This window comes from Hetaerina americana, unplaced genomic scaffold, assembly GCF_022747635.1.
Source record: "Hetaerina americana unplaced genomic scaffold, ioHetAmer1.1.p SCAF_10, whole genome shotgun sequence".
Taxonomy (NCBI): Eukaryota; Metazoa; Arthropoda; class Insecta; order Odonata; family Calopterygidae; genus Hetaerina; species Hetaerina americana.
In genome coordinates, this window is record NW_027286070.1 from 6117528 (window position 1) to 6138163 (window position 20636).

Consider the following 20636-nt stretch of genomic DNA (forward strand, 5'->3'; position numbering starts at 1 on the left):
TAAAACGATAGAGATACACACCTTTACTTCATGTACTCGTTCTTTCCTTGGATGGAATGCAATCATCAACAGAACCTCATCCAAAACACGTGCAGAGACGGAACTGAAAGCTAGTTCCGCTAGTATTCGCTGGCAGTGAAGTTTTCCCCATATATTTTCCTTCAAGAGAAATGGTCATTTCCATCTACTACATGGTACCCTGCAAGCCACCGCTAGGAAAAGTGACAGGGGGAGATTCAACTCTAGGTATGCAACATTAACAATGAAGTTTTAATCATCGGCTATCAGCAGGTTGCGAGTTATTCACGAAGCGACTGTTGAATTACTGTTTAAAATACCTCATTGCGTTTAGGCATCTTCCGTAAACTGGAAGGATGTCTCTTTGTCGATGATGATGAAAATATGTTATCAGCCCCATCGTACTACGTTTTTCACACGTAGATACCTTGGCACATGTACCAGCAGTTAACAATATCTCCATTATTTGGATATTTTACATATCAAATGGTAACTATCAATTAAGAAAAACTAAATGTTGATGTTTTACAATTGATGTTGAATCACCCCAGCCACACACCGTAGCGGTGGCTAGCATGTAGAAGTATAAGAAGAAGTAATGGTCCATGGTCGAAATAGGGAACATGATCTCCAAGGAGAACTAGGAAAAAATACGCCGAGACAAGTGGAAAAATTTACTCTTTACATAGCATAATCACTGGCGATGGATAAGCGCGGCAATATAGGAATATATGAATGATTCTTTTAATCAAAAGAAGCAATTACTAATGCCAAACTGTATTAGTACACAATTCAGGAAGCAATTTGTTAAAAAATATACATGAAGGCGAGACTTAGGCAATAATGGCAAGAGGGAAGAGCAGATTGGAGACGATGGGTATGTGATGCACGGAAAAATGCTAAAAATAAAAATGATAAAACGAGTTACATATGAAAGGAAACGAGTGCAGAGAGAGGCCTACAGAGGAAGAAGTAGTGGGAAATTGGTTCGAATCAGACTATGGTACGACTGCTTACCGAGGAGAATAATCAGGAAAAACTCGGGGGGCTGGGATTAACGAGGAAGGCCTAAGATAAATTTCGTACGAGAAGCAGGTGGTGGAAGATGCCGTTGCAAAGAGCCATCGACACAATTCTCCACGAGGGCGGAATGGGGTACAACACCAGCCATATGTACATGCTCAACTATTTGTCCATACACGCATTTGTAGAATAGTTCATACACATACCCGTACATATACAGTACGTGCCTTAAATATCATACCATATTTTACCAAATAATTATATATTCATTTTCATCAAATATATAATTGTGTGCTTGCTTTAGATTTTGTTATTATTTTGAGCTATGCATTAATACATGGATTTACGGGGGACAGGCTATTCTCGAGAGACAAATTTGACACTAACAATTAACATCGTAATGCAATATTCAGTTTCAAACACCTTATAGGTGGGAGGGGGCACGATTCGCCCCCACCCCCCTCAGACCCACGCACGCACGGCATCTGTCTGCCCTGTGTTGCGTCATTCGTTCGGAAACCTGGAGCCTTCCCGCGGCGCGGCACTCCATCCGACGTCCTTGACCCGCATTTTTTATACGCCCGTGTTCTCGGAAAAACAGAAACGCTTCAAAAAGCCAGCAAATTCCTCTTGTAATCCAACTAGCGGATACATCGAGACACACACACGCAAGCCATCTTTAGCACGAAGGGACGACCTAAGCAGGTGGAGAGGATATCAAATAAATGTATTACGTGAAATATCGATTATTCCATGGAAAAGGACCGGAGAAGGGAACAGAGAGCTCCCATGGGGCACAGGCGCAAGATTTAGCGCGAAGAGCGATGAAAGGAGCCCAGCCAATGGAAGGAGGAAGGTTCCAACTTGAGCGCCAGTGGCAACTGCACGCTCATATCCACAACTATAGCGTCACTTTGTTAATTATCAAAGATTTTCATTCTTCTCAAGGGGCCTAGAGAAAATGCATTGCTAGATACCATTCAAGAATCGCCGGCATAAGGTTTCACTTCAAATAACATGATAATTTATCTACCAGTAGGAATGTGATGAGATAATTTTTTATCACTGTTTCAGTAAATTTATAGAAAAAATACATAATTTTTGCATAACTGATAGATTATAGCGTTACTTTGTGTAATATTTTCACATTCATTACGAAGAGAAACGGAATTTCGAATCATTCCTCATGATATTTTAATTTCATCAATTTATTTCAAAATTTCAATTTGATTATCCATGTTTAAAGTTAAAAAATAATTTAAACCAATAGGCAGAGATTCTTTATTTTACATATTTTTCTTGCTCTTTCTCCAGGAAATGAGAGAGTTACCCTCGCACACATTACAGGAAATACCTGTACAATACCTGTATCGTTCCTCCTTACGGTTTGTAAACCCAGGTTGATGCAGCGTTTCAAATACTACGACAAATATCCCATGCAGAGTGATGTTATATCTATAAACAATTCATGTTGCAATATTCATATAAAACGAGTGGAGAAGGTAATTGGAACCCCTAGCAGAGACTACAGAACGAAGAACAGAGACCTTACCAAAACCTAGGTTAAAACACCTTTGCCTCACCAACATTAATTTCCATATACATCCATCCTGATTGATAACGACACACCCCCTCGACAGATAGTTTAGAATATTTATTGCTGCTTAAAACGACTACGAGAAAATAACAACTTAGTGCATGTGTTTCTACGCTCACGTACTTTTGTCTGGATCTGCCCGAACGTCAGTTTTCAGATTCTCTACTCTAAATCTTTCCGGTTACGGTGGTTTTCTTGGTTTTTAGCGAAAGTTTCTTTCGATAGCCTATTCGTGAGGCTTTTATTATGAGAATAAAATTTGCAAATTGTTTTCACAAATTATTTTTGCGTGTTGTGAGGCATAATCTCTTCGTTGGCGTCAATTGAGAGGTTGACGATATATTATATTTTTCTCATGGTACGGTATGAGTTCTAATATCGTACGTGCTTTTTCAATTCCGATATTTTGGTATTAACATAAGTTTTGGAGGATTAATTTTTTTAACGTATAGTCACATTTCTTCCCTCTCAAGCGATTTATCGCGCACAGTTTTAGTTAACTTAGAAGAGCAGTCCTGTGAACAAACGTAGGCAAATCAAAAGCCTGATGCGGCGAGCGCCAAGACGTCCCCGCTCCTTCATGAGCACCGAAATGCAGAAGGTTTTACTCGTTGTAAGCTTGGAGCACCTAGAGACTTCAACGATCGAGCAAATGGAAAGGGGAGAGGGGTTCCGTTATGCTCCTCCCCATCTCAGCGCCGGCACGCAGGGGAGGGAGAGAAGGGAGGGGTGTGGTGTGGGTTTTCGAGGCTGAGCGCGAGTTGGGGGGGAGGGGGGACGAGGCGAGTGATCGTGCTCTCGGATTTCGTAACCAGAGAAGGGCGAGCCTGCCTGCCTGGCTGCAGTGAGGAGGGAGGGGAGAGAAAGTGCGCCTTCACGGGGCGCATTCCCATACGCACCGGCCGGACTTGGTCCGATTCGGCGGAAGGCATTCCGATGGTCGTCAGGGTGTGGAGGGGGAATAAATTTCATCAAATGTCAACGGGGGGGAGGGAGGGAGAGAGAGAGTGAGGGCGCACCGGGGCCGAAGAAGAGTGCGCCCTTTCGGAGGACGTGGCCACACGGAAAAGAGGGACTAGACGTGTGCTTCAGCTCTCGGGAGTCCGCTGAATATGGTCAGCTTCTGGCTAACTTCGTCCAACGAACCTCAGATGCATCCTTGTGGAAACGCCGCTGCGGATGAAAGGGCTAAATTTACATCGATTGGCCGCAAATCACCGCGAGGGGGCATGTGGTAAGGGGTGTTCGGCCACCATTACGAACACCTGCAGTAATGCTCAAATATGAGTTCATATTTTCACGGAACATACATTTGTTCATTTACATCAACAAATGTACTATTCTTTTCCAAAGTCCTATAAAAAATGCATCGGCAGCACTCACTCACACTCTTGAAATCTAACCACTTTATTGTTTAACCATGATTTGCACTTTTTGTTTCCATGTTAATATGAATTGAGTAAATATTATATTTTACATCTACATCTACATAATACCCCGCAAGCCGTCCCAAGGGTGTGTGGCGGGGGGTGTTAGGTCACCAACCGTAAAAAGGAACAATACCACATGCAAAAAACAACACGGAAAATTACACCCACAGCAGCGCATACACTCATGCAAAAATCCCTTCATCCAACACTCATGCAAACACATATACCGCAAAACAACAAAAAACTGCACCCCAGGATGCAGCACGAAAGCCATCCTACAACACACAGTCAGGACACAACAAGCAAAAATGTGAAACATCACTACCACATGAGCATGCACCACAAAATACACATATTTTAATGCATATTCGGCATTTATTTTTCGATCCTTATGATTCGATATCTCATGTGTGGGTGTAATTGTTAATTTCTTAAGCCATACCTAATTTTCGTGCCTTTTTTCACGTTAATTACGACATCAATTCAAGATGCGAAATGTGATCGCCGATACGGTGGAAACGTTTCAATTAACAATGACACTATCATGTCCGGTTCAACTCAATGAAGATAAATTTGGAAACAAAATAAATACGTAAATAAACTAGAATGGCCCTCTCTCACATTGTTGAAATTAGGTAAACCAGCTTGGTACAGAGACTACGAAGGGCAAATTCACTAGTAGTTTCCAATCCGCTTTCTATCTAGCGGTAATCGAGGGGAAACATAAGAGCATAGACATCCGAAAGTCTACCTCCATGAAATCATTATAAATATGTGGGGGAGGGGATAAGGCCATATTGTTGCACATGTATGTTGATATTGCCTTTGCATTCGCGGGCGTTAAAATTGTTTTTGAATGAACATATACGTCTATGCGGGGGTAGATACACATGATTTTGTTGGTTTTGCATGTGGTTTTATTCTCTTTTACGGGTTGTGACCTGACCCCTCCCCCCGCCACACGCCCTTTCGGTGGCCTGCGGTGTATTATGTAGATGTAGATAATTTGGGGTAAATTTTAGACAGGAAAATATGAATATGAAGAAAACAAATAATTTAATTTGAGAAAAGAAAAGAAAAAAAGTTTGCCATCCACACTTCATCCCAATGGTCGTTGCATGGGCGCAAGTTAGGGAGGGATGTTGCAATTACCATGCACTCCCATACATGAGTTCATATATCATTTGGTCACATAAACAACACTCGTACACATACACAAATAATGATTTTATACATCGGGAATTAATTGAGTAAATCTTTCAATTATTTGTCTTTAAGTAAATAGGAGGGCGGGGTAATCAAGGGGCAACAGAGCGTAGGACCCATGGCAGGCATGTATCAATAGTTGTGCGAATTTACGAATGGCTGGCGTCCTGCGACCCCCCGCCATACGACCTCGCGGCCGTATGCTTAGTACTGTGTAGATGCACATGAAACTAATGAACAACATTTTTAAATCCAGAGCTAGTCGAAAAAATATGATTAATTTCAAATAAACATTATAGCTGATCACCCATCTACCGTAAATTATATGGCGTCAATTGCGAAAAAAGACACTCAAAGATGACTTTACATTCGTTAAATGATTATGATTCTACGCAACCGGATATGAGATCGTATCATGTGAAAGGGAAGAATAAATACAAATTGTATTAAAACTCAATAATTACTTTTTTATAATAGCAATTGGAGCGTACTGCTCGAATTATTAACACATTAAGAAATTCATTCATTAATTATATAATAACCAATATCTCAAGTGAAGTTTGATTCCAAGTAATGTGAGCAAGCATCATTTGTTCAAAGGCTTTGGTTCAGTTTTGTACGTTAAAACCTATTTATTTCATGCAATAATTAACTTTTCGGCGAAATCATCAAATGATTGCCTTTGAGTAAATATATTCCGACGTTTGGGTTCGATTTTGTTATGATTTCGAATAGAACAAACTAAGGACGTAAATTAGAATCTGTGAAATATAACTATAAAATTTGGCGCCATAACAATTCTCTCGTTGTTACAAGAAAACTGGCAAGTCCATCCCACCGATCTGACAATCAGTATTATTAATGTGCTGGTTCTCTTTTTACCCTTCACTCAGGGAGAGAAGGGGGAATGAAAAATTGTGGAGGGTGGGGTGTTTAATGCTTGATGTTAATCGGAGGGTCCCGGGTTCGATTCCAGGGCAAGTCTCTGAGCATCCGCAGCTCCACCCAAGCTATGTGATTTTTTGGGTACCAGGTCTTCCTGGGAAACCATAACCGCCACAGGGAAAGGAACTGGCCCCAACCCTGATGTGTGAATTTCATACGCCGCCGGGCTTAGTACTTGGTGAACTCTACCGTCACCTACCAAACCGACCTTCGGGTTGAGTATTGTGTCTATGGTTTTTTTATTAATATATACAAATATATGGGAGACAGAGACGCCGAAACACTGCGCAGGAATGCAGAGAGGCCACCGCAATAGCAGCGGTGTGCGCGTTCCACACGGCACTTGTTATTTTTCTAAATGGAAAGGATGCTTACCTCGACGGTGAAGTAGAGAGTTTCCTGGGTGAGTAGTTGGACGGCGGCATACTTCTTGGGACTGGAGAGAGTGGTGCTGCTGCAGGACTGCACTGGGCCGCTGACAGTGCTACGCATGCTGCCTACATCCCGACACCAGCGCCCCCTGCCGGCCTACAACAACTGGAATCAAAAAAGAACGAAACGACGGGTCAGGCAACTTACAAATTTAAATTTGTTTAGAGATTTGCGGAAATCACGTGCATCTCTGAAGCCTTGCACTAAGGTAAAATGTGTCAGGAAGAAATATAGGCCCTTGGGACACGCCTTCTTTGGAGCAATTTTAGATATTCACAGAGAGTTGACAAGAGTCATTGAGGCTGATGGTAAAGCACTTTGCAATGATGCTCTAACCTTATATCCTCAATAATTACTGTGGTTCATTGTTGAGGTTTAGCTCTGTGAGAATCTATTGGGATTGAAAATTTTAAAAGTGAGACTAAAGCATTCCAAATTGCAGACAAAATTAATTTACAATGTGAAAATAGTCGTTTTGAATTAATAAATTCGTTGTCAATAGGTGTATTTATTTTATTCGTGAAACACTAAAGGCTTCTTTCCACGAACGTGCTGACTGACCGGGGAAATTAAATAAAAAAGGTAAGAGTGAGTGTATAATACTAGTAACTACAACTTAATCAAGCACTCAATATTATTTTCATGAAGATCAAAAACATTTTAAAAAAGAGCTCCTCTCGAAAGATTTTTTCTCCACCATAAAAAGCAATATTTTGGAGTAATTAAAAAAAAAGAACCTCAACTTACCTTCGCTAACTTCAAAGTTTCGCCAATGATTATTAGCCAAATTAAACCTGATAAAAACAATAAAAATGCATTCAAGTAGCATTTATTGCTGTTTGTGCCAGCATGAAAGACGCTAATAAGCATTAACGAAATGTTGACGACGGAAAGATGACTTTTATTATTTTACCATCACTTCAAAACATTGCAGAAGAAATAAGCAGCAAGAAATAAATTTCTTACTCTAATTGTCCGCTTTTTTCTCATTAGTATTTTCACATAAACATGGCAGAATGAATGACTCGATGTCAGAAAGAGTGGTTTCCAAGTATTTGGCCGCTTTAAAATGCTTAACTTATTACCATCTACACATTCATTTGACCACCGCTATATTGATTTTCTTTAATTTTCTTCTATATGATCAGTGTTTTGAATTCCTGATATTTATTTCTTACTCCTAATATGATTAACGCTGCTTAATTAATATACGTAGTATCGGTCATCGCACTCGTACGGCACTTTAGGATTGAAGCACTAAAGCAGCTTCCAACAAATTCTTAAAGAGTTAAACACGGAAGCAAGCGTTAAATTAATAGAATATCAGTGACATACAAGTAAAAGAAGATGAGTGAATGGCTAGCAGGGAATGATGCGGAAGCATTTGCTATTGATCGGAGACGTTCCACGGGCGAGATTGTATGCATTCCCCTGTTTGGGAAGCCTTAGGAGTGAATGAAGAATTCCTGAAATAATTTTCTCCCCTCTCGCTCCTTCTGCACCACCACCCCCCCCCCCCCACACACACAGCTGCGTTCCCCGCACCAAAGACGGCTTACACCATCGCACACACAGAGGAATAGTGAGGAATAGTAACAGCCTCCTAGGTACAAATCTCAGCTAAGTCAAGCGCCAAGAATAAGACATACTCCGTTGGGTTTTTATGTCGTTTTCCGGTCAGTCACATACTCTACCGAGCATTGTCTCAGACAAAAGTTCAAGCACGTGTATATTGCGAAGAAAAGTATATCAGTGACCGGCAGACTTGCCCAGGAAACGACCTGAAAACACCCGCGAACAAAGAATATATAAAAGCAAATATTCAAAAATAGGTTCAATTCTCTCCACATACAACATCGGGAAATATGAGTCACTAGTTCTCTGTCACTGTGGATATTTCCTCGAAGCACTCCCACTCGAAAATACTCGGTCTTCCTAATCTAAACTCGGTTTCCCACGATCCCAATTTTATTACAAATTTTCATCCAAATTTTGATATGAAACTATGCGGGTGTTTCTGAGGTGCCACAATTGTCTCCGACGGTTGGGAAAGAAAGAAAAACATTAAGAGATAATGAAACAATAAAAATTATGGAACTGAATGGCCTGGAACATCGCGATGCAGCCGAGATTACTGCGTGGGGTAGTACTGGGCATCGACAAAAATGAGGACAATAAGGAGGAAGAGGCGATGGAACATCTTAGCAGGGCAGCGGTTGCTCGGTTGGCAGTGATTGCTCGAAACCGAGCTATTTCTCATGGAGGATCCCGATAATTTCCGAGATTTTTTTCAAAAGAACGACGACAAATTTTTAAATTTACTAAGCAAGTTTCAGCACAGAATTAAACGACAATGCAATACGGGACAGCGGTCCTCCTCTGCTATTTATATATTGAGCCTTGACAACACTAAGTGCTTTAGGCGCCATCTGACGTTTCCATCTGAACGTTGGACCCTTTTCACGCTAACTTTCTTCAGAACATTTGGTAGTTTGATCAAAACTTGTGTTGTTTACAGTGACTCGAAAATTTTGTCTGGGCGAGAAAATGGAGTAAACTCGTGAACACTTTCCCACAATGATCTTATCTTTTATGACTTTCGAGGAGGATTATCGAGACATGAGTGCATCGATCAACTTACTTCCACTTTTAGCGCTGAAGCCCTATCTTTTGTCACAATGAAACGCTGGTATAACGAATTCCATCATGGCAGCCGTTCGCTCAGCGACGAACGACGTGAAGGTCGTCCAAAATAATTTGGTGTGCCAGAAAACATTGATTCTGTGCAAGAACTAGTTAAGGAGGATTGTCATGTGACTTATCGAGAGATTGAGGCATCCTTGGGGATACGTATGACAAGCATCAATAAGGTATTGCATGGATATTTAGTTGTTAAAAAGATTTTTTCGCGCTGAATCCCGCATAATTTGAGAAAAGCTCAAAAAGATGCTCGTGTCAATTGGTGCACAGAAATGCTCAACATATACAATCGCGGTGCATCAAAAGCTGTGTATAACATCTACACAGGTGACAAATCGTGTATCTATGCGTATGAGCTCGAAACAAAACAGCAATTCACTGTATGGGTCTTACAAAACGAGCAAAATCCGACAAAAGTGAATCGTGCACGAAGCACATCGAAGTATATGATCACCTGTTTCTTCGAAATAACTGGACATGTGGCAATCGTACCGTTAGAGCGACTTAGAGCCGTGAATTCTGAATGGTACACGAGAATTTGTTTGCCAGAAGTGCTTGGTGAAATACGGAAAAAGAAGCGGCAACGAAGAATCATTCTTCGTCATGACAATACAAGCTCTCACAGATTGGCTGAAACAACTATCAATTTGACTGGCCAAAACGTCGAATTGATGGGTCATCCTCCGTACAGCCCTGATTTAGCACAAAATGATTTCTTTTTATTCCCGTTTATCAAGAAAAAATAGCGTGGCTAACGTTTGGGAGGTACCTCAATCGGAGTGGAAAAATTGCGACGAAAATTGTTTCTAGCGCATGCAAAACGGTACTGATTGTCATCTAGAATACTTCGAATAACAATAAAGTCATTTTCAACAATACGTTACCGTCTTTTCATTATTAAGCTGAACGTATAATTGGCAACATTCGTACTTATCACTAGAATTTGACTATAGCCACTATGGAGAACTTGAATCCTGGTAACTAAGAGAATCGGCCCAATCGGCCGTGTGTCGTAACCGGCAGCGAGAGAGGTAACTAAAGTATAATATAATAAATAAGAGGACTTCAGTGGTCGTCAACTCATTAAATCTTAGCTAGGTGAAAGTGACAGTATCTTTAAGGAAGACAAAGAATATGACTACCTCGATAGAATAGTGGCTTAGAATGATAGGATGACATTGAGGGCAGGAAAACTAGAAAATATAAAGCGAGATATGGAGAGAGGATATAGAGTCACTTGAGGGAAATGCGAGGTGAGATGGAAAACTAGCGGGGATTACTGGAGCAATACTACACAGCGGAGGAGGGGAAGGCCACAAAGGGAGGCGCCAATTACATGCCCTATATTGAATAAAAAGGTACGAGGAAGCGTAGTAAATATTGAGCAAGAAACTGATGGAATATTATAGCAGTATAAAAACTGAACCATCGAACTTGGCCATTGTTCTACAGAGAACTATTTTGTAAAAATATTGGGCCAGCAAGCTTAGACACAGAAAAAGAATATGAGGCAGATGAGGAGAGCATATGTTCAGGCATACTTAATGGCAATATAGAAAGGGCATCAAGGGGATGGGAATCATTCAAGGCATTGGCCGTGAGGGTGAACAACATTCCCACAGAACTACTTAATGCATTAGGAAAATTTGGGAGAAAGAGTTTTTATGGATTAATTCGTAGCATTTATTAGGATGGTATTTGGCCGGGAGAATTCGTCAGGTCAGTGTTAGTTCCTACTCCTAAAAAGGGAAAGGCAGCAACATTTGAGGACTGCATTTCTAAAAAATACCATATACCTCCAACAAAGCCTCTCTACCCAGCTTTTTATATTGGTCGTCCTGTAACACATCCTCCCCATTCACCTCCTTCCCGGTTCCCAGAAACGTAGCTACCCAAAGCGAAACTTTCGACAATTGCTGCAAAGTATCCATATTTCCTACCTCCCGCCAACAGCCACGCCAATCCAATTTAGGACTCTAAGAGTTAGCTTGCATCCATCTTTTTGAATGCTGCCTCCCCTCGAAATAAGTTATTCCCATTAGCTGACACCTTCCTCTCAACATCCAATCACCGATTATATACGCCCCGCTATTCAGCCCTACCCCCCGGTATTCCTTGATAGAGGGGAGAACATTCCAGGAAGATAGATGGTAAGGGAAACCAGGAAGGGGTAGGAATAGGATAGGAACGTTGGAAGGAATGAAGGAAAGGGGGTTGAATTGAGGAAGTTTCCAGTTGGGTGTCAGGCTATTTTACTAAAATTGGCAAGGTAGTTATTGCTGAACCGTTGTGCGGCCTGCTTCCATCGAAAAACCTACCTTAACCTTGGACTACCAGAATAATAATAATGCTTTCACCAGTGAATTAAATCTTTCAAACTGATATCATTAGAACATCCAAGTCAAGACATATGCTTAAATGGCATTGCTTCGAACCTCTCTTTTATTTCGATTTAAAGAGGTGAATTTTTTTCCATCTTCAATCGACCGAGGGAAAAAATAAGTCCTTTGCCGTCTCCACTCCTGTGTCACAGATGGTCGTAAGGCGATCGCGTGCCGATATTCCTGGTCGAGTTGAGGGGATAGAAAATGATACTTTTGCACCCTGATTGGTGCGGAGATGAGGAATAGCGGTGGGATGCAGAGCACCCACCCCCTTGTGGACAACCACCATTGAGTGGAGAGGTTTTGGGGTCGTGGAAAGGGAAGATGTCAAGAAGGGTTTAAAAAATAAGACATTCAGTCATGCTTAAAATCATTCCTGGGTGGGGGAAGTCAGGAATTTGCTTCGAGGGAAGGCTCAGGGAAAGGAATGCCGGGGGAGGGGTGACGGGCGTCAACGTAACGTCTCTGGGTGGGGTGAGCTGAGGGGTGCCGGTGTTTCGGGAGTGCGTGGGCAGGGGTAGGGGTCTCCTGCCGCAAGTGTGTGCGCCCCTTGCGGGCCGGAACGGCGAGAGCATGGCTTAGGTTTCCCAAGGGCAGAGTGTATCAAGGAGAAAGAAGGGGGGGCGAGGGGAAAAGTTAACTCGTCCGAGAATTCCAACTGGCACCGGCTCACGCAACGATGGAGTCGCTGAAGGATTGACGCTCCGAGAGGGAAGTTTCAGGCGAGTAAGGGGAGGCGTTGGTCAAATATTTACACGTGAAGACAATTTATACTAAGAAATCACTTCTTCGCCTTCATTTCATTCCGGTTTTAATTAAAACCGGTTTCCGACTTCATTAATTAATAAATACCGATAAATATCATGCAAGTGACTCGAGAAAGAAAGACGAAATGAGAATTAGAAGGGGATACCGGCAAAGATTCCGCTTCGGGTAGAATGGACATGAACGAACGGAAAGCGGCAATTATTATCTTTAAAATGTTATGAGTGAAAGGTTACAGAGGTTTATGCCATATGGGATAATAAGAAACCAAGATGGCACGATAGGGAATTTATAAAGCCTTTAGGGAGACAACGGAGTGTTCACTCTAATTTTAAAAATAGTTAAAAGTTTAGTAACGAAATTATAATGAAGAAGTCTCGAGGTTAAACTCGTCAAATTCTGAGCATAAACAATAGAGATTATTCAGACAGCCTTACGTACAACTGCCCATTCTTTGAAGGTAGAAATGGGCAAAATTGTTATAAATATCCTAAACATGACCAATGTCCGACACAAAATCTTTCATTTCGTCTACAGCAAAACCATTGCACACCCAAGAAGACCTCGCGAGCGGCATACTATCATTGTCCCACTAATGTAAAGAGAAGCAGCTCCGAAATATAAAACCAAATCAAGCCCTATGTAGGGATGAAATCCCCGCCAGAATACTGAAGGAACTTGTTGAAGACATCGAACCTTATTTCAAAACCGTTTTCTAAAAGTTAACAGAAGGAGGTTCAAAGTCTCGCAAATGGAGCCTAGCTCACATTACTCTATCCCTAAATGCGGTAACAGGGTGAACTCAATTATTAGAGACCGATTTCTTTGACATAGATCGTCTAGAAAATCTTAGAACATACACATCAGTATATCACGACCTCTCTTGAACGAAACAGATATGAAGAATATGTGCAGAAATCAGCAAGATATTAGGATTTATTAACAAAGTCTTGGAAAAAGGTAACGATAGGGCTAATGAACGGAGCTATCTTACGCTACCTAGGCCTCCAGTGGGCTGTACTGTCATTGAATGGGATCCTCATGAGGTTGGATCGATTGACGAATTGATAACGTGCAGCAGAGAGGAATTTGTAAATAAAATTAACATGAAAAAAATTATTATGATTCACTTATTATCTAAAATGTTAGAGGAACTAGGCAGGAAAGTACTCACGGAGTTAAGGTTAAAATATTATGTATATCTCTAGCATAAATCGATGTGCCATCATAGGAGATGATGTTCAAAATATTTTTTTAGCCAATAGGATCAAAGTTATCAAGAATTAATCCCACGGATTCAAGACATCACCTTTCTCACGAACGATAAGAGGTCACAAAAACTTTGAGAGACAACGGGAGGATGAAAAAAGTACTTTCCTTCATTCATCTACATCTACATCTACATCTACTCAATACCCCGCAAGCCGCCGCAAGGGCGTGTGGCGGGGGGTGCTAGGACACCACCCATAATTTAGAAAAGAAAAATAATAAAAAAAAAAATCGCATGCAATAACGACAAAATCATATATAAAAAAAAAAAAAACATGGCATACATTCATGCATGAACACTTACACCCCACACACATGCAAACACTCAAACTACCAACTAACATACACATGCACCTGAAAGTATACCTAACATCTCTATAGTGTTTAATTTTGTTCCGACTTGTAAATTCAAAGTTTTTAATATTTCTAAAGTGACTTCGGTTTCTTGCTATTATGATTACTGATTGTTCGGGGAAAGAATGAGTATTTGTACCTATCTGTCTTGGAATCTATCTCCCTTAGTTTATCTTTGTGGTCTGATCTACCTAAGTAGTGTGGGGCCATTATAATTCCTTCAGTGTCATATTTAAACTCGTTTGTTCTGAACCTTTCTAAAAGTCTAAGCCTCGCTTGTTCTCTCCGCACTTCAAGTGGTTCCCAGCCTAAATCCCCTAAGAGACCTGTCACACTTGTGTTTTTATCATAACAATTTTTAACAAATCTAGCGGATTTTCTCTGGACTTTATCTAATTCTTTTTGCCAAATTTTCTCCCACGGATCCCAAATACTTGCGGCATATTCCAAATGAGGTCTAACTAGAGCAAAATAACACCTCTCTTTAACTTTTTCATTACATTTCCCCACCACCCGTTTTATGAAGCCAAGTTTCTTTAAAGCTGATCCGCATATTGTCCTGATATGTGCTCCCCATGAAAGGCGTGGTGTTAGAACAACCCCCAAATATTTAACTTGATTTGCCGTAGTCAATACTGAACCCTCTATTTTGTAGTTTATATCCTGTTCCTCGCTTCCTTTATTCCAAAATTTCAAAACTGCACATTTATCTATATTAAGTGTTAATCCCCATTTATTGCACCATCCCGAGATATTGTCTAAGTCTCTAGAGAGTAGCTCGCGATCTAGTTGGCTCCTTATTTCCCTGTATATCACCGTGTCGTCAGCAAATAACCTTAGATTGCTACTAACGTGTGTGCTTAAGTCATTTATGTATATTAAGAACAGAAGAGGCCCTATTACACTTCCCTGGGGGACGCCCGAAGTAACATCTCTCTCCGTTGAGCACAACCCATCTATGACTACTATTTGTTTGCGGTTTGACAAGAAGTCCCTAATCCAATTAATTATTTTCTCATTGATCCCATAGTATTTAAGTTTGTGTAACAATTTATTGTGTGGGACTTTGTCGAAGGCTTTTTTGAAATCCAGGAATACTGCATCGACTTGGGTGTTGTTTTCTCCCGATCTAAGTATATCGTGAATGAAGAGACCAAGTTGTGTTTCGCAAGATCTGCTTTTCCTAAATCCGTGCTGGTTGTGGATTAGTATTTTCCTACTATCAAGAAATTTCATAATGTTAGTGACAATAACGTGTTCCAATATTTTACAAGAGATCGATGTTAAAGAAATGGGTCGGTAATTGGTTGGTTTATCCCTATCGCCGCCTTTATAGATGGGAGTTATATGGGCTAGCTTCCAGTCGCGAGGCACTGAGCCTTCTTCTATCGATTTTAGAAAAACAATATGTAAAAATGGGGCAATGTCGTCAGCTAATTCCTTTAATATTCTAGCAGGTATTTCTTCCGGACCAGGTGCCTTGTGTGCTTTGATACTACGGAGCAGATGTACTATTCCCTGCTTGGTCAGTGTTAGATCGCTCATGTGTTCCCCGGGTGGGTGTGGAGGATCGTTTGGTGCGTTTGTGTTTTTGTTGTAGACGCTCTGGAAAAAATGGTTTAAAATATTTGCCTTTTTCACGCTATCTGTAATGATTTCTCCATTTTCCGTCTTCAAGAGAAAATTCATTCTATGTAGCCCAATATATTTTCATCAATGTTATCCAACGTTATTTAACTGCCCTCCTTTTAACTTGCAGATTATCTCGCATGCTTGGAGGCGTATTTCACACTTACTATGCAGATGAGCGAATGTACCTTTAGTAAGCATGATCTCCATTATTAGTATTATTTCGCACAATTATTTGTAACTAGTTACTTGAAAAAGTAATTACTCATACTGCATGCCTGGAGTGCAACCACACCTCGCTATACACTCTAGCAGAGAATCATACATCAGAAACCATGCAGATACCATAAAATTGCCTTTCTCGACAGCGTGAACAAACTCTGCCATAAACAACACTGATTCAGGAAAAGTCCATATTACAAAATAGAACCGAGTCTTCATAAAATATAGAAAAAGAGAGAAGGGATGATGTACTTCTAGATTTCAAGAAAGCCTTCGATATGGGCCCTCACGAGGATACAATCATTAATATATTATGGCATCAGCGAGAACGTGACCGACTGTATTAAGGATTTCTTATCTAACCGTAAGCAAAACTTAGCCGTCGGTGGTTACAGTTCATATGAGACCGACGTAACTTCGGGAGTCCAGCAGAAGGTGAGCTGTGGCCTCCACTATCTTGATACACATTAACCACTTCAATTCCCTCAGTAGCAATAAGCTTTGATTATTTTGAAAATGCAGATATTGAAAGAGAAATAAGCACCCCAGTAGATTACATACTGTTCTCGGATAATTTAGATGGGATTTCGTAGTTGTGAAATCAATGGGTGTTACAATTAAATACCAGAAAAACTGCAAGCACTTCAGTTTTGAAATAAAAATAAAGATAAAAATTATAAAATTAATGGGTCCGAATTAATCAACTCAGAAGAAGACAAATAGTTGAGTGATACACCGGCATTAAACCTTTCATGGGAGAGACACACATCATAAGGATAAGTATGCGGGTCAGACTTAAGAAAGGTAGGGCTCATTAGAGGGGTTGTGGGAATATGTAATGAATAATCAAGAGAGAAGTGTTACTTCGCTTCAGTTAAGCCACCCTTAGAATACGCGGCAATTATCCGGGATCCATGGGAAAAACCGTTAACTAAACATTGAGATAAAATTCAGTGAAAATCCTCAAGATTTGTCATAAACATTCTATGAGAAAGGTAGTGATTACATGTTGCTCGAAGGAATGAGGTGAGAGCCTCTTGATTCGTCAAGAGAGCCGGCGAGACTCAAAAGACTTAGAAATGTGAAGGACACCATAGTGGTCTTGCGACACCGAGGGATTGATCACGACTCCAAATCATAATGGTAGACTCGACCGCCGGAATAATAAAATAAAAGAGAGACAGTCCCCGACAGAGTCAAGCGTTCGTTCTTCCCTCGCACGATACACGTGGTCATGGCAAAATCGAACCCAAGAACCCGAATATATTTACTTAAAGAACAAAGTTTAATTATTTGAGTAAATCATTGCCTGGCGTTCATCTACAGGCATTTTTCTATGCACAGAGGTGTCTTCGTGCAAGAGAAAATATATATGCTAATGAATCAAGTCTTGCATGCATAGTTGGTGCCCTCCCTTGCGGCGGCTTGCTTGGTATTATGAAGGCATAGATTATTCGATAACTTCTATTTGGAGTCACTTCAATGAAGCATGGAAATTACAACCTTAATTTTAACTTTTAGATAAATATGAATCTGTACAGAGTTACGGGACACACGGGTGGCAATAATACTAAACCCGCAATGACCCATTTGCCGGTGAGGCCATCGCTCGAATTTGCGGGTAACCTTCAACCGAACTGAACGATACAGAGGCAATCTTTTTTCCTTGTAAGTTATAGTCCACATCTTGACTGAACACAATTTATGACCAACCGTAGTCGTCAATTACTCTAATGACTGGTTACATAACACTCCTTGCCACACGCCCTTGTAGCATCTTGCAAGGTCTGATGTAAATGTGGTTTGTTGTGATCTGTCAAGCTCCCCCTGCCATCCCTCGTCTCTTTCTGTGGAGGAGTGATGCCGTCGGCTGCTGATGGTGTCACATTCCCCATGCGTGACTTAAGGGGGGGATGGGGGACCATGAATTAATTAAATTTCCCCTTCTTGCTTTCCAGTTCTGCATGACCTGTCTTAATATGGAGGAGGTCTGTCGTATAAATGATTGCCATACATTTTTATTCCATTCTTTTCCAACTCTTGCTTGCTTGCTTAATATGAAACTACTCTTCGGGCTTGCTCAGCGCATATCTTATTCCAGCGGTTAACTGGGCACGTTGGCGGCAGGGATCAAAAACTGAAGCACTGAACAGTGTGTTTCCCCATCAAATTGATCAGTTTCTCAACACGAATAAAAGGTATCTCAAATTTCGAGAAATAAGTTCCGCCCTTGCGGCGGCTAGCGGGGTATTATGGAGTAGGTGTATCGTACGCACGCACGCTATGCCCTTACAAACGGCGTCTGAACGTTTCAAAAGTTCGAAGGAGAGGAATTTCTATCGATCAAAACTGCAGTTGTGCTTAAACAATCGTTTGTTGCTGTAACTCCGCGAACGAGAAGCGCGATATATAAAACCACACGGAACTTGAGTCTGGATTTGTCTTATTTTTTCAATAGTCTCATCTGATACTCCGATCCTACCTTTGGCTCCCCGCGATTCCCTTTGTCAGCAGTGGATTTGGTCACTTCTCTTAAAGCTTTGATTAGTGAAACCATCTCTTTTTGCAAATATAAGTACTTAGCATCCACATCATCCCCATTACACTTAATTTATTCTTGTAGTAATATTCCAATAACTGTCGGATCACCCTTTGATTTATAATGGCCCCACACTACTTAGGTAGATCAGACGAAAAGATAAAATAAGGGAGATAGATTCCAGAACAGATAGAAAAAAATACTCATTCTTTACCCGAACCCGAACAATCAGAAATCATGATAGTAAGAAACCAAAGTCCCTTTAGAAATATTGAAAACATTGAATTTACGAGTCGGGAAAAAAATTAGACATTGCAAGGATATTAGGTGTGTTTATAGGAGCTTATGTATAGGATATTAGGTATATTTGTAGGTGCATATGTATGTTAGTTGGTAGTTTGAGTGTTTGCATGTGTGTGGGGTGTATGTGTTCTTGCATGAGTGTACAGGTATGCCATTTTTGTTTGCGCATGGTATAAAATTGTGGCTTTTGCAAGCGGTTTTTTTTCCTTTCTTAATTACGGGTGGTGTCCTAACATCCCCGCCACACGCCCTTGCGGCGGCTTGCGGGGTATTAAGTAGATGTAGATGAAGTAGATGAAAATCGAGAATTTACAATAATTTTTTCTTGGTGGCTTAAACACTTAACGGCACAGTATAAATACCACCAAAGTAATGTAAAACAACGATTCTGCTTTGATTATTCGTTACCCTTCAAATTAACACGCAACCCGTCTAATTAAATACGAATTTCCTCTTCAAGGCGGGCACACCCATTCTTCAAACGTGCTTGAAGGGTTGCAGGAGATAAGTGAGAAGAAATCCGACCATTACAATATCGTTATCCCCACGATAACTCGAAATGCCGCAAAGTGCCGGCGAACGGCGAGCTGTAAGGGAGAAGACGGAAGGAGACTAAAAACCCCAATGCGAGGCTTCGGGGGGAGGGGGGGGAACGAAAACCGCAGGAGGTAGAGGAGATTAGATGTTGGCGGGGAAAGTGGTCGAAGTGGCGGGGGAGGACACCGCAGAGGGACGGGGAGGAGGACCCCGGGGGGAGAAGGAATCCGATAGGAACTCACTCGGTGGCTATGATCATTAAGTATTACCGCGAGCGATTAATGTACAGGACTCGACACGTATCACCTCAATTCGAGCGGATATTTGATCGAGCCCGAGGAATTTATTAAGGCTTATTAATCATCCGGGCCTGATCAAATGCCCACTCGTATATTTAAGGAATTAGCGTCAGAAATTGTGCCATATCAAGAAATCATATTTAAGAAATCGCAAGAACGTCACGAGGTTCCCAGTGATTGGAAATAGCTAATGAAACACCAATGCAAGCATTTAAGAACAGAGTCAAAGAGGAACCGAGCAATAACAGACCTATTTCCCTCACATCCATTTCATGCAAGGTGATGGAACATAATCTTGCTAGTTCGATAGTGGGACAACTCGATAGCCAGGAGCTGTTGGTGAAAAATCAGCAGTTTCCGAAAGGGTAAAAGACAAAAAGGTACAGCTTGCGCTTTTTGCTCATTAATTCCTAAGTTCGGGAGAGAGCAATGCTCCAGGGGACGCGGTTTTCCTTGATTCAAAAAAAACTTTCGACAAAGTACCTCATTGTAAACTACTCACAAATCTAGAAGCATATAATAATAAATAGGCATAGCTAAAATATCCTGGGGTTGATTAAAGACTTTTTGAATGGTAGTCATAGATGGAGTTAGCCCAAATGCAGCAGATGTCACTTCAGGTGTTCCCCGGGGAAGTCTTATCGGACCTTTTTTATTCCTCATTTACGTCAACAACATTGACTCCATAGTCACCAGTAAGATACGTTTATTTGCCGACGATGCAGTGGTTCACCGTGATAACCGTAATCCTGAGGATAAAGCAGCGTCAGCCGATGATCTACATGTTATACAACGCTGGTGCAACACTTGGCAATTAGAATTAAACTGAAAAAGGTGCGCAGTGATGTATTGTTGGAATAAGAGCAGTTCCCTCCCGAACGCCTACTGCATCGGGAACACCGAAATGGAATGTATAGACTCAATTAAATACTTAGGCGTTGCCCTAACTCACGACCTCTCCTGGGTGAAAATTGTGAAACATTT

At 41.1% G+C, this 20636-nt stretch overlaps 1 protein-coding gene across 1 annotated transcript in view; it reads right to left on the reverse strand.

Moving 5' to 3' along the window:
- ex (FERM domain containing expanded) overlaps positions 1-20636 on the reverse strand; it is a 235871-nt gene that overhangs the window by 123649 nt on the left and 91586 nt on the right. Inside the window, exon 2 of the mRNA XM_071598795.1 lies at positions 6595-6756. Coding sequence (XP_071454896.1) covers positions 6595-6711 — 117 coding nt within the window. The 5' untranslated portion in view covers positions 6712-6756. The remainder of the gene's footprint in view (positions 1-6594; positions 6757-20636) is intronic.